The sequence below is a fragment of the Hyperolius riggenbachi genome, chromosome 7, assembly GCF_040937935.1.
Source record: "Hyperolius riggenbachi isolate aHypRig1 chromosome 7, aHypRig1.pri, whole genome shotgun sequence".
Lineage (NCBI taxonomy): Eukaryota > Metazoa > Chordata > Amphibia > Anura > Hyperoliidae > Hyperolius > Hyperolius riggenbachi.
The window spans coordinates 20,754,844-20,774,886 of NC_090652.1; the positions used below are offsets into that span (position 1 = coordinate 20,754,844).

The 20,043-nt window shown below is 47.4% G+C and overlaps 1 protein-coding gene across 2 annotated transcripts in view; it reads right to left on the reverse strand.

Annotated features, from left to right (window-relative positions):
• Window positions 1–20,043, reverse strand: part of LOC137525408 (uncharacterized) — an 84,373-nt gene that overhangs the window by 56,203 nt on the left and 8,127 nt on the right. Inside the window, exon 1 of one of the 2 annotated variants that reach the window (XM_068246485.1) lies at window positions 13,554–13,619. The exons of the other annotated variant lie outside the window; for it this stretch is intronic. Coding sequence (XP_068102586.1) covers window positions 13,554–13,590 — 37 coding nt within the window. The 5' untranslated portion in view covers window positions 13,591–13,619. Of the gene's footprint in view, window positions 1–13,553; window positions 13,620–20,043 lie in introns of those variants that run through there. 2 annotated transcript variants of the gene reach the window in all.

Consider the following 20,043-nt stretch of genomic DNA (forward strand, 5'->3'; position numbering starts at 1 on the left):
GGTCCGCATGGCATGGATTGATATGGCTCTATGGTAGCAGGGTTGGATCAGTACTACAGAATACCCAGAGAGCTCATGGTGACCTAGAACCACTAGGGTAGGTATAAAGGTCTAATAGAGACCAAAAATACCTCTATTAAAAAGCAATAAATTAAGACACAATTGTCTCACAAGGATGTATATGTAGAGATGGCCCCAACAGTTCGCCGGCGAACGGTTCCAGGCGAACTTTCGGTGGTTCGCGTTCGCCAGCAAAGGCGAACTTTTGCGGAAGTTCAGTTCGTCCCCATAGTGCGCCATTAATGTGATGTAGAGGGTCAACTTTGACCCTCTACATCACAGTCAGCAGGCACGGTGTAGCCAATTAGGCTACACTCTCTCCTGGAGCCACTCCCCCCCCCCCCCCTTATAAAAGGCAGGCAGCACTGGCTATTACATTCACTCGTGCACCTGCAGTAATTAGTGAAGGGACATCTGCTGGCAGACTCTCATAGGGAAAGATTAGTTAAGCTGTTATAGGATTGTTAGCTTGCTCCTGGCTGATTGTTATTGCTAAAATAGCACCCCTCAACAGCTCTTTTGAGAGCTAATGTTCTTCTGATGTTTTTTTTGTGTTGCCCAATGTAGTGCTATATATTTTATGCGCCATATTGTATTAATGGTGCTGTAGCAACCCCTCTTGTATGTGAATCTTTTCATTCGGATCTGTACATTGGTTCATTTGGGTCTGGAGGATTTCCTTAACACTTGTTTTTAACAGTTAAACTTTATTGATTTTGTACAAGACACAAAAAGAGAGATAGGTACAATTTGCACAATAGCTTGTTCATCCAATAGATCACAAGTTTATACATTTTCACATACCAGTATTTCATGTATCATGGTTAATCATAACACTGCATTTAATCAATAGTAGTCAGAGGTCTAGGGATTCGGTACATCACAAATTTCCTGGTGACGCTTCATTTCTTCATTGTGCTTAATAGAAGTAGGTAAGAGAAAGAAAAGGTAGTGACCAACCGGTCAAAGAGGGTAGAAGATAAGAAAAGAAAGCTGTCCGTCCCCCTCCCCGGGCCCCCCACTCCCCTCCCCCCCCCCCCAGTTATACAATAGCCTGGTTTTACTCCAAGATAGGGATAAAGTTAGGATCAGTAGGATCCATTATTTTAGATTCCCAGACGCCCCATACTTTGGTAAATTTCTTAGGGCTGCGTCTATTCAGATACGTAATCCTGTATAGAGGTAGCTGAGTATTAATTGCTTTGGCCCAGATACCCATAGTTGGAACAGAAGGCTGCTTCCATAGCTTTAGTATTTCTTTTTTTGCCTGAAAGCATAGTATCCTGATCAGGGTCTGCCTGTTCCTTGAGAGAGTGATATCTTTAAAATGACCCAATAGCATCACCGATATTGTGAAAGGTAGAGACAGTTGTAGTAGCTCGTTAATCAGCGCTAGTACATTTTTCCAAAATGGGGCAATTTTGGGGCATGTCCAAAATATGTGCAAAAAGTCCCCTAATTCGGTCGAACATCTCCAGCATCTATCAGAGTTGATTCTATTCATTCTATTCAATCTATCTGGGGTGTAGTAAACTTGATGCAAAAACTTTGTTTGTATTAACTGATCCCTGGCTGAGATTACTGCAGTAGGAATGTCCATTAGTATCGTATCCCAGTCCTTAGTGTCCATTTCCGGGACAGCTACCGACCATTTCCGATAGCACCTATCCAGTCTAAGGTTATTTATACTTATTAATTCTGTGTAAATAGCTGATAAAGGTTTAGGAAGGTCTTTGGTCATCAGGAGATGTTCTAGACTGTCTGTTTTTAAGTCTGGGGGTTGTGATCCAAACTGGGATCGATGGGCATGCCGTAACTGTAAGTATCTGAATAAATACTTGTTTGGGAGATTATATTGGTTTTTCAGGTCGGTAAATGTAAGTAAGGACTTATTGCTTTGTATATTTGCGATGGTCTTGATGCCGTACCTGGCCCAAATAACCGGGTCTGGGATAGTGGAAAAGTGTCTCATTTGTGGGTTTCCCCATAGTGGTGTGTGAGGAGAAAGATTATTCGAGTTTAGGAGAGGAGCTCTGGCCGCCCTCCACGCCCTCCAGGCGGTCGCCATAGCTACCGTAGCATTGGTATGCGATTTCGGACCTCTGTATGGGAGGTTTGTCAGTTGCTCGTACGATCCCAACACAGCTGCCTCCACATTAATGGCCGGATTAAAGCTATCCTGTGAGAACCACCATCGCACGTTGACCAGGAGGGATGCCCAGTAATATTTCTGAAGATGTGGCATAGCCAATCCTCCTCTATGTTTGGGGAGCTGCAGTATGTCTAGAGCGATGCGCGGTTGTTTCCCCGCCCATATGAAGCTCAGCATTATTGTATCTAATTTCTTAAAAAATGATAGTGGAAGCCAGATTGGACATTGACGGAATAAGTATATAAATTTAGGGAGAAAAATCATTTTTAAAAGGTTAATTCTACCAATTAGTGTGAGCGGTAATCTATTCCATACTGCACATTTCGTTTCTAATTGGCGGACTACCGGGTCCAGATTAAGAGATCTATAAGTCTGTGGGTTCGTAGTCACTTGGATACCCAGATATTTGAACTGAGATACCATCCTAAGAGGGCAGGATGGACTAGGAAGTGCTTGTGCTGGCAGGTCTAAGGGGAATAGTAGTGATTTGGACCAGTTAATTTTTATACCAGACATTTTGCCGAATTGATCAAACAGGTGTAAAGCATTTGTAAGAGAGCGATCAGAATCGCTGAGATATAACAATACATCGTCGGCATATAACGAGATCTTCTCCTGGAGATTGCCTAGTTTAAGACCCTCAACTAAGTTAGTTTGCCTAATATATGCTGCGATGGGTTCCATTGCCAGCGCAAATAAGCTAGGTGAGAGTGGACACCCTTGTCTAGTCCCCCTTTCTAATTTTATACAGGGTGAGATCACGTTTCCCGTTCTAATTTTGGCTTTTGGTGAGTCATATAGTAATTGGATCCATTTAATAAAGACTTCCCCGAACCCCAGTTTTTTAAGTACCGCCCATAGATATCTCCATTCTACCGAGTCAAATGCCTTTTCGGCATCTAGAGAGGCAATCACTCTTTTTCCGGCATTAGAATGCGAGGCAGCTATGTTGGTTAACAGTCTTCGTATATTAATATCTGTGCCTTTGCCTGGCATAAATCCTGACTGATCAGGATGTATTAATTTTAATATCACTTGGTTCAATCTATTGGCCAAAGCCTTAGCTAAGATTTTTGCGTCAGTGTTTAGGAGAGATATTGGTCTATATGATGAGCAGAGCAACGGATCCTTATCACTTTGGGTATCACTACTACCAAGGCTTCCAACATGGAGGGCGGGAGGGCGCCCCTAATGAAAGATAATTGAAGGGAGTCTTTTAATTGTAAGGAAATTTGTTTGGAATATTGCTTATAAAATTCAGTCGGGAATCCGTCCAAGCCCGGGGTTTTACCCGCTTGCATGTCTTTTATAGCCCCTGATATTTCGTCTACCGTCAGCGGGGCATCAAGTAGTGCAATGTCGTCTGCCTGCAAGGTGGGTAAGTGGATGCCTGCCAGATAGGTCTGTAACTCCTCATCTGAGACCAAAAGGCTACTTGTATATAGTTTAGAATAAAATTTATAAAATGCCTCGTTTATTTTCTCAGGGTCGTCACTTATTGTTTGAGGATCTATTTGTAACTGTGGGATAGCTGTTTTGGTCTGGGTGTCTCTGGAGAGCCAAGCCAGCATGCTTCCGCATCTGTCTCCTTGCTCAAAAATTCGTTGTTTCTGGTCTAATAGTCCTTTTTTTGTGGCATCTACTCTGTATAGTTCTAAGTTTTGGAGAGCTAGTTGCCATTGTGCGTATGCCTCTTGTGTATTTGTACGAATAAATTCAGCTTCCTTTTCGGCAGCTATTTTCTCCCTCCACTGTAGTGAAGCATAGACTTGCGTTCTGGCTATTTTTATAGCTTCTATATAATGTCCCCGTAGGAATGCTTTCCCTGCGTCCCACACCATTTGTGGCGCGGTTGTGCCTCTATTGGTTTGCCAATATAGTCTAAGTTTTTGCTTAATTATGTCATCTATAGTCGGATCTGAGATCCAATGTCTAGAGAGCCTCCAGACCATATCTGAGCGCCGGGAGCCTAGTTGCAAGATTAGCTCTAAGGGTGCGTGGTCTGATATCCCTCTTGCCAAGAAGCGGGCACTTCTAACGTCAGGGAGGACATCATTGGATACTAGACCTAAGTCTATCCTAGATAATGTGCCATGAGAGGCTGAATGACAAGAAAATTCCTGTGCGGTAGGATGCTTCCATCTCCAAATATCTACAAGGTTGCAAGCATCTCTCCACCTACTAAAGTCTAGAGTGTCCTTGCTAGTTGGCTTAAGTCTGTCCCTGCTTGGATCCAGTACTAAATTAAAGTCCCCACAGATGAGCAATTTCTGGGAGGCTGTTTGGGCAGTAAGCGAAATTATTTTGTCTAATATTGTTAGATCACCGGGGGGAGGCAGATACACATTGACCAAGGTCATTTTGACATTGTGTATTGTAGCTAATAGTATTATATATCTTCCATTTGGGTCTAGTGTAACATCATGAAATTGGAATGGTAGGTTCTTGTTTACCAGAATTGTCACCCCTCTGGAATAGGACGAGTAGGTGGCATGATAGGCCTGCGCCACCCAGGGCTTTTTAAGGGCTAAAATCTTCCCCCCGACCAAGTGTGTCTCTTGGAGCATGCAAATATGCGGAGAGTGTTGTTTGAGAAAGTTAGTAACAAGGGAGCGCTTAATCTTAGAGCCCAGTCCTCTAACATTCCACGTTATTAGTTTAAGAGATGCCATTGGGTATATATATTATAACATCTAGTGTTTAGAATAAGTATTAAGAATATTATATTGAAGCAACTTACCCAGCTCCATGGGGGAGGAAGAGCCCGGAACAGAGGCGGACAGCCAAGAAGAAGAAAGAGAAAAAGACAGACTGCTGCAAGATATATGGTTATATTATGCAGTACTAACCAACAAACCCAACCCAACACCCACCCCACATCCTGGAACATTATCCCAACCGTCAGGACGTCTTATACCCCCGAATAAGAGTTATAGCTTATAGAACCTTCAGCCCTGAAAAGGGCTGGGGGAGAGACCACTAGTGCTCGCCTAGTGGGTAGACTTAAAGGGAACCTTAACTGCTGCGGAAAAATAAATTCACTTACCTGGGGGCTTTCCCAAGCCTCCTGCAGCCGTCCTGTGCCCGCTCCGGTCCTTCGGTGCCCTCCGGTCTCCCTCCGCCGCTAAGTTTCGATTTCGGACGACTGCCAGTCGTCCTGGGGCCTCTTCCGCATTCCTGGTCGTAAACTGCAGTAAAGCGCGTCCGCATGACGCGTTTGACGTCATGCGATGACGCGTTTGGCGTCATGCGGACGCGCTTTACTGCAGTTTACGACAAGGAATGCGGAAGAGGCCCCAGGACGACTGACAGTCGTCCGAAATCGAAACTCAGCGGCGGAGGGAGACCGGAGGGCACCGAAGGACCGGCGCGGGCACAGGACGGCTGCAGGAGGCTTGGGAAAGCCCCCAGGTAAGTGAATTTATTTTTCCGCAGCAGTTAAGGTTCCCTTTAAAGTAAAAACACTAAAACAGAAACCTAAACTAACCTATCTACAACTTAAAGGAAGAGTAGGGGGCTGTGGTAGGCCTATCTAGAGGTCCGCTACCCAGCTTCTCCCAGCAAACGCTGGGGGTACAACTTACAATTAGAACAATAACGTATTATTTGTTTCAATAACCTTTGGTAGGAGGATTCCCAGTTTCCTGGGGGCCCAACCAGTCCAGCTTGTATTTAGACGTAGGACATATCAGACCATCAGTGCGTAAGGCGAGCAGGGGGGGGGGGGGGGAATTAGAGGGGGGAAATAACCCCAGGCAATATGTTTCAGGTGTCTAGAGTGTGCCGACCCCAGGACATAGATCCACACCCCAAAGCACCCTTGGATGTCATGCTCCTTCAGATCATCAGAGAGAAGAGGTCTTTTCATAGGTAAGCCTGTCTGTGGTTCAATGCCTATCGAATTGTTATTTATTTATACATCAGTGGCTTGCCCTATGCAAGTGCTTAGGTGTCATATCTTCTCTGATCCTATCTTCCTTTCAATTAGTAGCGTGAGGGCCATTACTCCAGTGCAATGTAATAGAGATATCACATCATTACATAGGCAAGGGTGGGACGATCTAACTTCTATACCTGTGTTTCCCCGCTCTATCGGCAATCCAGCGAGGCCAAAAAGAATAATTTTATCCATTATTACCCCTTAAAAGAGGAGGGGAGTAGATAGGTTATGTCTCAGCTAGGATCCACCAGAGTATCCACAGCATGAGATATATGTGTGGTTTAATGTATAGTTTTCTGACATCATTGTGCCACCGCAGAGCAAGGAGCAGATTGGATTCATTCCCTGCCTATATATTCATCACCGAAGTGTTACCTATGGACAATAGTCTCCACCGGCATTAATAGAGAGCAGGAGGTAAGCATAAGTGTAATATACATAGGAGTCAGTCTATGCATGTAACGCTCGGTGAAGCACAGAGAGATCTGATTACCGGTGACCTGCAGCGTCACGGGGAATACAGACGTATACCAGATTATATGTGATCTGCAGTATCACCGATAATCCAATATACCAGCTAACCTCTGTTCACCGGAGTAGAGTGTAGTGTTTAGGTGTAACAGTAACACTTAGAGGACTAGGCCTCAGTACAGTAAGACGTACTGTACAGATTACTTCCGCAACCCTGAGCTCTCCAAGACGGGAGGAGTCAGACTGCAAACAGGAAGTATCTTCTGAAAGTCACCCTCAGGCGGAAGGGTTACCAACAGAACGAAGAACCTCCTCCAATGATGAGGTCGGTTCTCGAGGTCGGACAAGCCAGGTCGTACACACACAGACAGATAAAGTACAAGATCGAGAGGCAGAGGCGGAGTCAAAGTACAGGCAGGGTTCGGCAACGGGGTATCAGATATATCGGGGTACAGAATCAGGAGGCAGAAACAGAGTCTAGGAGCGAGCCGGGGTTCGGCAACGGTGTATCAGAAATAACGAGGTACAAGATCAAAGTTCAGAAGAGTAGTCAAGGCAGGCAAGAAGTCATAACAAATAATCACAATCAAACTAGTACTTTAAGCTATCAACAAATCTAGCTTTAGTGTAGGATTACAGCTCCAGCTGGTCCCGGCACACTAACGGATCTGACTAACGGATCTGGGTGCTCCCACGTATGTGAACGCAACGCCAGACACCAGAGAAGTGAACTGCCGGCAGTATATATACTCAATCGTGACCCCCAGCACCTCCCTGATTGCTGGACCAATGGGGAGCGGAATCAGGGTCAGCTGACCAGCCTGGTCAGCTGACTCCCCTCAGACTATCATAAATCTTCCTTGAGTGCGCGCGCGCGCGTCACTCTAAACACTGAGGGACTACGAGTCCCAGCCCTGCTCTGTGGTGCAGCGGAGAGATGTGCACCAGCCGCCGCGTCTAACGCGGCGGCTTCTTCGCGTTCCGTCCGCCTCTCCACGGGGACAGCCGCCTCACGCTGGGAGGAGGCGGCTGCCTCCCCGTGTGAGCGGGCACTGCACGCGGGAAGAGCCGCCGACCGCTGGCTCATGGCGGCGGCTCTTCCACGCTTCCTCACAGTACCCCCCCCCCAAGGAGTGGACTCCGGACAGCTCCCACCAGGTTTCTCGGGATGTAAGGCATGAAACTCCCTCCTTAACTCGTCCGCATGCATGCGGTTCCCAGGTACCCATTGCCTCTCCTCAATGCCATACCCTTTCCAGTGTACGAGATACTGTACCGAGTTCTGTACAGTACGTGAATCAATTATCTTCTCCACCTCGTATTCAGGTTGGGCATCTACCAACACAGGAGGGGGAGGAGTGGGACCCACCTGGACCGCTGGTTTAAGAAGGGAAACATGGAAAGACCTTACCCCCCGCATGCTAGTGGGAAGTTCGACAGTATAAGTGACATTGTTGATCTTTTTGGTTATTGGGAATGGACCCACAAACCTGGGACCAAGCTTACTAGAAGGTTGTTTTAGGGCCAAGTGACGTGTGGACACCCAGACCGGGTCTCCTGGTCGGAATCTCCACTCCACCGACCGTCTCTTGTCGGCTTGACCCTTCTGACTCAAAAAAGCCTTCTCCAGGTTATTTCTTACTGTCCCCCACAGGTCCTTGAATGACCTTTGCCAGACCTCCAGGGCTGGGAATGGAGTGGAAGCTATAGGCAATGGGGAAAATTTGGGTGATCTTCCCGTCACTACTTGAAAAGGAGAAAAACCGGAGGACGAGTTTTTTAAATTATTTTGGGCAAATTCTGCAAACGGCAGAAATCTGACCCAATCGTCCTGTGCTTCAGCTACATAACACCTTAAGAACTGTTCTAACGATTGATTTATTCTCTCAGTCTGGCCGTTGGTCTGTGGGTGATAGCCAGACGAGAAAGACAATTTTATGTCCATGAGCTGGCAAAAAGCTTTCCAAAAACGTGAGACGAATTGGACTCCCCTGTCTGAGACTATGTCTTCGGGAATACCGTGCAAACGAAAAACATGCGTGATAAACAACTCGGCCAGTTCTCGAGCGGAGGGGAGTCCTTTCAAAGGTACAAAATGGGCCATCTTGCTAAATCGGTCGACCACGACCCAAATGACCGTCATCCCCTCAGATCTGGGAAGCTCGCCCACAAAATCCATGGACAGGTGGGTCCACGGTTCAGTCGGGGTGGGCAATGACTGCAAGGTACCGACAGGTGCCAGTCGGGAGGGTTTACTCCTGGCACATGTCACACACTCCTTCACATATTCCTTGCAATCTGCTGCCAAGGAAGGCCACCAGGCGCATCTGGCTACTAAATCCTGTGTTCTGGATGCCCCAGGATGTCCCGCATTCTTATGTGTATGGAACATCTCTAGAACCTGAAGGCGAAACGGCAGAGGAACGAACAGAACCCCTGCGGGCTTCCCTTCCGGGATGTCCTGTTGAAAGGGAATCAGCGTCTCCGCCCAATCCTCCCAGGTTCCAGTGGCTGCCAGTATCAACCTCTGAGGAATAATGGTCTCTGGAACGGAGGGCTGTGCTGTCTCTGACTCAAAGCATCTGGACAAGGCATCTGCCTTAACATTCTTGCTTCCCGGGGTGTATGTAATGATAAACGTGAACCTGGAGAAGAATAGCGACCATCGAGCCTGACGAGGGCTCAATCTCTTAGCCCCCTCGATGTATTCTAAGTTCTTATGATCGGTGTAAACCGTGATGGTATGCTCAGCTCCTTCTAACCAGTGTCGCCATTCCTCGAAAGCTAATTTGATGGCTAGGAGCTCCCTATTACCAATATCATAATTCCTCTCTGCAGGGGAAAACCTGCGAGAGAAGTAAGCGCATGGGTGCATTCTACCCTGCAAGCCTGACCGCTGAGACAGCACAGCCCCCACCCCTACCTCCGAAGCATCCACCTCCACAATGAACGGGAAGGATGTATCCACATGTCTGAGGATGGGTGCTGAACAGAATAGGCCCTTCAGAGTGGAAAAAGCATGTAAAGCCTCAGGAGACCAGTGAGTTGTATCTGCCCCTTTCTTGGTGAGACTCGTAAGGGGAGAAATGACCGTGGAGTACCCCTTTATAAATCGTCTATAATAATTGGCAAAGCCAAGAAAGCGCTGAAGAGATTTCAACCCCACCGGCTGTGGCCACTCCAGCACAGCCGAGACCTTGGCAGGATCCATCGACAGGCCTGTGGTGGAAATTATATACCCCAAGAAGGCGACAGATGTTACTTCAAAGATGCATTTTTCAAGTTTTGCATATAAAGAGTTCTGCCTTAACAGATTCAAAACAAACCTCACATGGTCTCTATGTTCAGAGAGGTTGTTGGAGAAGATGAGAATATCATCAAGATAGACCAAAACAAACTTCCCCAACACCTCTCTGAATACCTCGTTAATGAGTTCCTGAAAGACGGCCGGGGCATTACACAGCCCGAAGGGCATCACCAGGTACTCATAATGCCCGTCTGGTGTATTAAAGGCCGTCTTCCACTCATCGCCCTTTCTTATGCGTATCAGGTTATACGCGCCCCGCAAATCTAATTTAGAAAAGATTTTAGCGTCTGTAATTTGTGTGAATAAATCGTCTATCAGTGGCAAGGGATAGCGATTTTTGACTGTAATCTTGTTAAGGCCGCGATAATCGATGCAGGGTCGCAGGCCTCCGTCTTTTTTCTTAACAAAAAAGAAACCAGCTCCAGCAGGTGACCGGGACGGCCGAATGAAACCTTTGGCCAAGTTTTCACGGATATAATCCTGCATGGCTACCTTTTCGGGTCCCGACAGATTGTACAAATGACCCCGGGGAGGTACACATCCCGAACGGAGGTCAATGGGACAATCGAAAGGGCGATGTGGGGGCAACTTGTCTGCTGCTTTGGGACAGAACACGTCGGAATACTCGGAGTACTGGTCGGGTACCCCTTCTACCTGAACTTTGGTTTGTCCCAGGGTCAATTTTCCCAAACACTGTTGAAAACAACGAGGTGACCAAGTGGTTAGCTGACCTGTGGCCCAGTCTATTTGAGGTGAGTGTAGTTGCAACCATGGCATGCCTAGGATGATAGTGGAGGTTGACATGTGCAATACAAAAAATGATAATTGTTCCCCATGTAGTACCCCGATGGTGACCTTCACCTCCGGAGTCTGAGACAGTGCATGATTCCGTTGTAGCGGGGAATCGTCTACTGCCGTGACCTGAATGGGGGGACTCACAGGAGTGAGGGGAATACCCAACTCTTGTGCGAACTCAAAATTCATAAAATTGGCCGCTGAGCCTGAGTCAATAAATGCCTCAGTGGCCATAGACTTATTTTCCCATGTAACCGTACAAGGGAGCAAAAATTTCTTTTCCTTAAGGGGTGCAATTTGTGTACCTAGGGTGTCACCCCCCACTACTCCTAGGCAAACTCGTTTCCCGACCTGTTAGGGCAGTTTCGTACCCTATGCCCTGCTGCTGCACAGTACAGGCACAGCTGTTCTGTCATTCTCCGCCTTCGCTCCACCTGGGTCAGTCTCGACCGACCAATCTGCATTGGTTCGGGCGGCGGTAAAGCCGGGGAGGGTGAGACAGGCGGAGAAGGTGTTACTAGAGGTGTAGCGGACGGTGCCGCATACGATGTCACCCTGACACGGTGACTGCCTCTAGCCTGCCTCTGATGGCGCAACCTGCGGTCCACTCGAATGGCCGATGATATGGCCTCATCAACTGTCTTGGGCTCGGGTACCGTCAACATTAGATCGGAAACCTCTTCCGACAACCCAGACAGGAAGTAGTCCATGAGGGCAAAATTATCAAATCTTGAGGTGACTGACCACCTACGGAACTCTGCCGCATAATCCTCGACTGACCCTCTGCCTTGCCGTAAGAGTTTGAGTTTCCGCTCTGAGGATGCGGCAAGGTCAGGGTCGTCGTAGATTATGGCCATGGCCTTAAAAAATTCCTCCACTGAGGTCAAAGCAATATCGGTAGTGGGCAGGTTGTAAGCCCACGACTGGGAGTCTCCAGTCAACAAAGTTTTAATGAAAATGACCCGTTGGGTCTCAGTCCCCGAGGATCGGGGCCTTAATTCAAAATATGACAACACTCTACTCCTGAAATTCCGGAAGTCAGACTTGTGGCCGGAAAATTTATCAGGGACAGGCATGCGGATGTCGTCACTAGGAGGGGATCGCACTGAATCAACTGATGTCTGGAGGGTTCTCACAGAGCCTGATAAAGCATCAATTAAGGCTTTGTGCTGGCCTAATGCTTGATGAATGCTATCCACCGAAGTGGCAAGCGCAGTCAGAGGATCAGTGCGTTCCATCAGTATTTTTGGTCTGGCGTTCTGTAACGCTCGGTGAAGCACAGAGAGATCTGATTACCGGTGACCTGCAGCGTCACGGGGAATACAGACGTATACCAGATTATATGTGATCTGCAGTATCACCGATAATCCAATATACCAGCTAACCTCTGTTCACCGGAGTAGAGTGTAGTGTTTAGGTGTAACAGTAACACTTAGAGGACTAGGCCTCAGTACAGTAAGACGTACTGTACAGATTACTTCCGCAACCCTGAGCTCTCCAAGACGGGAGGAGTCAGACTGCAAACAGGAAGTATCTTCTGAAAGTCACCCTCAGGCGGAAGGGTTACCAACAGAACGAAGAACCTCCTCCAATGATGAGGTCGGTTCTCGAGGTCGGACAAGCCAGGTCGTACACACACAGACAGATAAAGTACAAGATCGAGAGGCAGAGGCGGAGTCAAAGTACAGGCAGGGTTCGGCAACGGGGTATCAGATATATCGGGGTACAGAATCAGGAGGCAGAAACAGAGTCTAGGAGCGAGCCGGGGTTCGGCAACGGTGTATCAGAAATAACGAGGTACAAGATCAAAGTTCAGAAGAGTAGTCAAGGCAGGCAAGAAGTCATAACAAATAATCACAATCAAACTAGTACTTTAAGCTATCAACAAATCTAGCTTTAGTGTAGGATTACAGCTCCAGCTGGTCCCGGCACACTAACGGATCTGACTAACGGATCTGGGTGCTCCCACGTATGTGAACGCAACGCCAGACACCAGAGAAGTGAACTGCCGGCAGTATATATACTCAATCGTGACCCCCAGCACCTCCCTGATTGCTGGACCAATGGGGAGCGGAATCAGGGTCAGCTGACCAGCCTGGTCAGCTGACTCCCCTCAGACTATCATAAATCTTCCTTGAGTGCGCGCGCGCGCGTCACTCTAAACACTGAGGGACTACGAGTCCCAGCCCTGCTCTGTGGTGCAGCGGAGAGATGTGCACCAGCCGCCGCGTCTAACGCGGCGGCTTCTTCGCGTTCCGTCCGCCTCTCCACGGGGACAGCCGCCTCACGCTGGGAGGAGGCGGCTGCCTCCCCGTGTGAGCGGGCACTGCACGCGGGAAGAGCCGCCGACCGCTGGCTCATGGCGGCGGCTCTTCCACGCTTCCTCACAATACACAGTATATATTATCATATACTTCGATGCCCTAACGGCTGGAGTTAGATCATACATATACATAGTATATAATATTGTCATGTCTGTAAAGGAAGTGGGTATTCTTCCTATAATAACACCTCCTTGACCGAAAATCGTATTCTACTGTCTATGCTGACAGTGGAGGGTTTTCTTTTACTTAGTAAAAGGGGGACCTAGGGTGGGGGGGGAGGGAGTAAAGGGAGGTAGAGGAATAATGGGAGGGGGTATAAATCCTGGCCAGGTATCGCTCCTGGGGGCGAAGCAAGATTCCAGTTACTTTCAGTTAGTTTCACCTTAGCCTGTCTCTCCCTGTTGCGGGAGTGATCTATAGGAGTAGTTTTGTTGGAGCTTAGGAGGGAAGGAAACATCAACTATTCATGTCAGTATTGTATATTAATCACCGTGTATACGATACCATGGCAAAGGTCCATCATATTTCCTTCTCCTCTCATCCCCCCAAAAGGAGTGTCCTGTGAGTTGTTTTGTTCATATTCATATGGCAGCCCCGGGTATGCCCGTTAATAGTACAGAGAGATTCAATTGTTCTATTTGTTATCCTATACTGCCCTCCAGTGGTCACCTTAAGGAAGACCAGCAGAGTTATAAAATCATTCACACTTTTAGCAGAAACAGGGCTTCCCAGGGATGCCACAGAGAAACGTGCTGTTAGGCAAATATATCCAAGAAGTATTGATTAAAGGGTTTTTATCCCAAGTTCATTGGGCTATAAAATGGTGTGATAGGGTGGGGTAGAAGACCCCCTCTGACCGGACTGATACCTTCGTTAGGGAGAGAAGGGGGGAGTGTGGAGAGAGGGAGGGAAGGGAGAGAGGGGGGGGGGGGGGGGGAGAGAGGGGGAGGAGGAAAGGAAAGGGAGGGGGGGGGTATAGAATCTAGTGGGTATTGACAGCAGGTAGTCAGCAGAGCCCCGGTGTCAGCATATGTATATCAAGTAACATGCATTTATAATTATTATAAATTGACTATCATTGAGCCGGCATTCCTTCCCCCATCTGCCACACACACCGTGAGATCCGACATCTATCCTTAATAACTCGGACATATAGTCTTGGACTGTAGCTTAGGCCTATGTGGATACATATTCACGGAATCCTTCGCAATTAAACAGTTAACTCGCTCCTACAGCGATAGTGCCTCCATAGAGTCTAATGGCACTCAGCTCATCCGATGCGCGGGGAGTTTTCCCGCCAGTGTCTGTGTTTTCACCCCGGCAACATACAGAGTTCAAAAGTCATTACCATCCAAACGGTCAGAGAAAAGGGGATCTATTTACGATGGAGTCACTTCTCATGTGTTATAGCCACAGTTATATAAAGTACAGTTCAGCGAGAAGTGACTTATAAACGGGCATTAGGTCGAGCGTAACACATGGCATGCTTCTAGATGACTGTTTATTAGTGCAGGTATAGTTCACTTAGTTTTATTAGCGTCTGTGCCCAGATATATAAAATGTTATCAGGTCCTAGAGGCTCCTGTCCAGACGGGGAGTCGTGGCCCGGAGAACACCAGGGTCAATCAAGTACGTGGCCATATCAAAATAGCATAACTATGGATTTAAGTTCTAAGCAGCATGTTTTGTCAGGCTGCTGAAGGGGTGCCATCTTTAGTTGTGGGGCTTATAAGAGCTAGGAGGATATAATTATTAACAAGGTCAAAACTCACCCACTCGGCCGTGAACAAGTAGAAGAAATAAGAGCTGGTCAGGTTATCTTATTCATCTCTGGGCACCGGTAAAGTTTCCAGCCATTTCGTAGCGTCTGCCGGCGTATCAAAGAAAAGAACTGATTCCCCATCCTCCACTCTCAATTTAGCTGGGAACATCATGGAGTATTTGATTTTGCGCTCCCGCAGTTTTTCTTTGACTTGCTGGAAGGTGCGTCGGCGTTTTTGTGTTTCCGTAGTATAGTCCGGAAAGATCATTAAACGGGCATTTCCCAGCTTGAGGTCGTTGATCTTTCTAGTGGCCGTCAAGATCGCGTCCCGGTCTCTATAGTTTAGTAGGCGAAAAATAAGTGGTCTAGGATAACCTCCTGGGGGGCCTGGGCGTGCCGGGATCCTGTGGGCCCTCTCTATAACAAAATGAGCGGAGAAGGTAGAGGATGGAAGGAGGTCTCTGAGTAGGTTTTCAGTATAGGCTGGTACATCTTGGTCCTCCTCGCCCTCTGGCAGCCCCAGCAGCCTCAAGTTATTCCTCCTATTCCTGTTTTCGGCATCGTTAGCGCGGGCCTCCAGCTGTGACAGACGTTTGTTGGTCTCAGGGATAGCAGCTCGGTGGTTGTTTACCGTGTCCTCTACATCAGATGTGCGGCGCTCAAGTTCGGTGGTACGGGCCCTGACGTCCGCCAGGTCCTGGCGAAGCAGCCCAAACTTGGTCTCGATGTGGTCTATTTTAAGAGTGAGTGCAGTCTGGCAGGTTCTAATGGCGTCCATCAGTTCAGCCGTGTTGGGCAGCGCTGTAGTCTCCGCCACGTGTTCCTCCTCCAACCTGCCATTCCCATTCTGATCCTTCGCTGGGCTGGGGTCACCCGCCTGGGTGGGTATCTGTTTTTCTGGTGGGGTTTTGGGAGGGTTTGGAGGGTGAGGTCCCTCAGCCTTATCTTTCTTATCTCCCCGCTTGCCTCCCATGAGGTCGTATGGCGCAGAGCGGTAGTTTGCTCTTTGAGAGCGAGCCGGGCCTATAAGACCAGAGGTGCTCGGTATCTCTCCGTCTGGGTCCGCCGAAGGCGTTGGTGGGGTATACCAGTCCTCCAGGGTGCTAGTAGGAGTCCAGAAGCGCACTGCAGAGTAGTTTAAGTCCGTGTTCCAACAATATCCAGCAGATATGTGCAGCTGGGTAGCGGAGCTCCTGTGAAGGCCGTCTGCTCAGAGCGCCATCTTGGCCACGCCCCCCCCCCTTAACACTTGTTTACTAGAACTTAATACCAGATGTGTTCTTTAGGTCACATTAGCGCAAAGTACAATTATAACTACTGATATGGGATGAGTACTAATATAGCTCAGTGTGTATTGCCCTTGTTTAACTGATAATACGCTTTTAAGTATGAAAATAGAGATATTGTAGATTAAATGTACGAGAGTAGAATGGTCTGAAAGCGGCCGTGTAAGGCTATAATTATAGTGATTATATTCAAGTATGACTACCTAATTGTGTTGATAACAGAAGAATCACTTATAAGAAGGAAGTAAATCTGTCAATCCAGGATGGCCGAGAGATGAATCCTGGTGTGGTTCCAGCCATTATCAGTTGTGAGTTGTTGATTGTCTAAGAGGTGTTTTTCCATACTCCATAGGCTAACATGGGGCTCCATGATGGTCTATGGGAGGAAAAGCTATACAACCCAGCTGCTATTTCGAGAGGATGGAATTCTCTTGACTCTTGCTGGACTGGCCATCCAGCATTGACTTGACTGCCTGCTCTGCCCGAGGAACTTCTTAGCCGTCACGGAGAAAGAGTCACTCACTCACGTAGGACGGATAGAAGTTAGCTGCAACCTTGAGCGGACACCTAGAAACACAAGGTGATGTGATGTGTTTATAATACTATATTTTATTATACTCTTAAGCTTTGCCTTCTTTAAGATAACTTTGTAGTTTGTATTTTATATCTTCTTGTATCAATAAACGTGTTAACCTTGTTGATTGTGTCTGATGATTGGAGGGATCATAAAGAACTTGTAATTGCTGTTTGTTTAAGTGGTGTCACTTTTCTACAGCAATACACCCACTGACACTGCATTATACAGCCCTATCTGTTGCAGCTGGACTTTGCTATTACTGTGCCAGCCAGGCCCTGCCTAACTGTCTATACTGGGACACCTACCTATGCCTACCTAACTACTGGGGTACCTAATTACCTATACGGGGACACCTACCTATGCCTACCTACCTACCTATACTAGGGCTGTAGGGCACCTACCTATGCCTATCTACTTATACTGGGACTCCTACCTATGCCTAGCTAACTACTGGGGCACCTACCTATGCCTACCTACCTATACTGGAACACCTACCTATGCCTATCTACCTATATTGGGACACCTACCTATGCCTACTTACCTATACTGGGACCCCTACCTATGCCTAGCTAACTACTGGGGCACCTACCTATGCCTACCTACCTATACTGGGTCTCCTACCTATGCCTAGCTAACTACTGGGGCACCTACATATGCCTATCTATTTATACTGGGACACCTATCTATGCCTACCTACCTATAATGGGACTCCTACCTATGCCTACCTACCTATACTGGGGCACCTACCTATGCCTACCTACCTATACTGGGGCACCTACCTATGCCTACCTACCTATACTGGGGCACCTACCTATGCCTACCTACCTATACTGGGACTCCTACCTATGCCTACCTACCTATACTGGGGCACCTACCTATGCCTACCTACCTATACTGGGGCACCTACCTATGCCTACCTACTTATACTGGGACTCCTACCTATGCCTACCTACCTATACTGGGGCACCTACCTATGCCTACCTACCTATACTGGGGCACCTACCTATGCCTACCTACCTATACTGGGGCACCTACCTATGCCTACCTACGTACAAGAAGATAATAAGGTCGTTGCTTCATTGTGGACAGACCAAATTTGATCAGCTGGACAGTCATTGTTGTTGTATCATTGAGCTACCACAGCCCGGCGACCATATGGGCTTGAACACCGTCACAGCCTGCACTCCATGGTGCGCACCAGTCCAGCACGGCCATTACTACGCAAACAGCTGTTTGCAGTGCGTTATACAGTGAGTTTGGTGTGTCAGTGTGAATCAGTACTCTAATTACACTCCCTGATTGATGCATACACATGCAAGATGTTTTAAAGCACTTTATGCCTCCACTGTAGCATGCAATGTGACTTCTGCCCTTAAAACACTACTCTGCGTCAAATCCAGATTTTTCCCCGGGACTTTGGGCATGTATCCCACTCCGCCATGCCCCCCTCCAGGTGTTAGACCCCTTGAAACATCTTTTCCATCACTTTTGTAGCCAGCATAAGTGTTTCTAGTTTTCAAAGTTCGCATCCCCATTGAAGTCTATTGCGGATCGCAAAAGTTTGCGCGAACTGAACCTTTTGCGGAAATTCGTGTACCCGGTTCACAAACCTAAAATCGGAGGTTCGGGCCATCTCTATGTATATGGAAAACTATTAGCAGGTTCCTTGCCTCAAATTTATTTGAGAATTGGAGTATCCAATATTATAGTCATGGGGCTTGATTCACAAAGCGGTGCTAACCTAGTTAGCACGCCTAAAGACTTTTGGGCGTGATAAGCATTGCACTAAATAGGTTAGCACTGCTTTGAGGGAAAGCAGAGTTTAGTGCGGTGCGCATGAAACGTCGCATAGGGTTTAATGGCGTTGCGTGCGTAAAAACACCTATAGTATGTCTACATTTGGACACCTATAGACCTGGCTACTGTACTTATACTAATTATTTATATAGCGCCAACATATTACGCAGCGCTGTACAGAGTATGTATTGTTTTGTCACATAACTGTCCCACAGAGGGGCTCACAATCTAATCCCTACCATAGTCATATGTCTATATATGTATCGTAGTCTAGGGCCAATTTTTAGGGGAAGCCAATTAACATTATACTTATCTGTATCGTATGTTGTTGGGATGTGTGAGGAAACCAGAGTGTCTTAAGAAAACCCACACAGACACAGGGAGAACATACAAACTCCTTGCAGATGTTGACCTGGCTAGGATTCGAACCAGGAACCCAGCGCTGCAAGGCGAGAGTGCTAACCACTACGCCATCATGCTGCCATACCACTGTACTATATTGTACTTACATCTTCAGCAGTACTTCACGGAGTACGTAGTCATGTCACTGACTATCCTCTGAGGAGCTTACAATCTAATTCTCCCATAGTCTAATGCCCTACCATATTATTATGTATTTATATAGCACTGGCATCTTCTGCAGCACTTTGCAGAGAACAGTCATGTTACTGACTTTTCTCAGAGGAGCTCACACTTTAATACCTACCACTATTTTGTGCGAGAGAACACTGGCTAATGTGTGTGTGTGTGGGGGGGGGGGGGGGGGTTGGGGGGGGAACATTTCCTACTTGCTTTTTTAAGGTCACTTTACTCATACCCAGGGAGAAACCGTGGCCCCACTGACTTTGGGCTGCACTCTTACTAGGATATTTTAATTGGCCACATCCACTGTGTTATGGCCACGCCCACTGCATTCTGTGACCCCGCCCATTTTTTCGCAGCGGCGCGCCATTGTTCTCCTGGGGGGGGAGGGCGCCATAGGTTTGGGGTGCCTAGGGGAGCCCAAACCCTAAATACAGCCCTGCCTCTTCCCAACAAATCCTCCTCACTCCTCTTTACAGTCACATGCTGTGCAGCATAACTCCACTGCATGTCACGTGACTCGCTTCAGGGGCCTGGCAAAGAGCTGAGGTATCTGTGGCACATTGCATTGCTGCATAGAGAGGAGAGGACAGCCCATCGCTGGAGAAAGCAGATAAAGTGGCATGGCGGAAGGGAGGATCAGGCAGTTGCGGTGGGGGTCCAGTGGGCCATTGTTACATAACTGCCGGGGGGACTTGGTTTTAAAGGTATTTGGAATTTTTATAGTCAGTCTATTACAAGCAGTTCTCTACTTACAAAAACTCAAGTTACAACATTTTAGAGATACAAACAAAGTTGTCTTCATGTACAAAATATACAATACTGCTTTTTATGACATATTTTTCTTGTTTATTGTTTACAGTATTGTATAAACTGTTATAAATACTTTAAAGGTGCATTGAAAACAACTGAAAAAAGGTTTATACTATATGACCAAATCCAGAGTAAATCATTTATCCAGGTTTTACTTGGTTAACACAGAAAACCTAC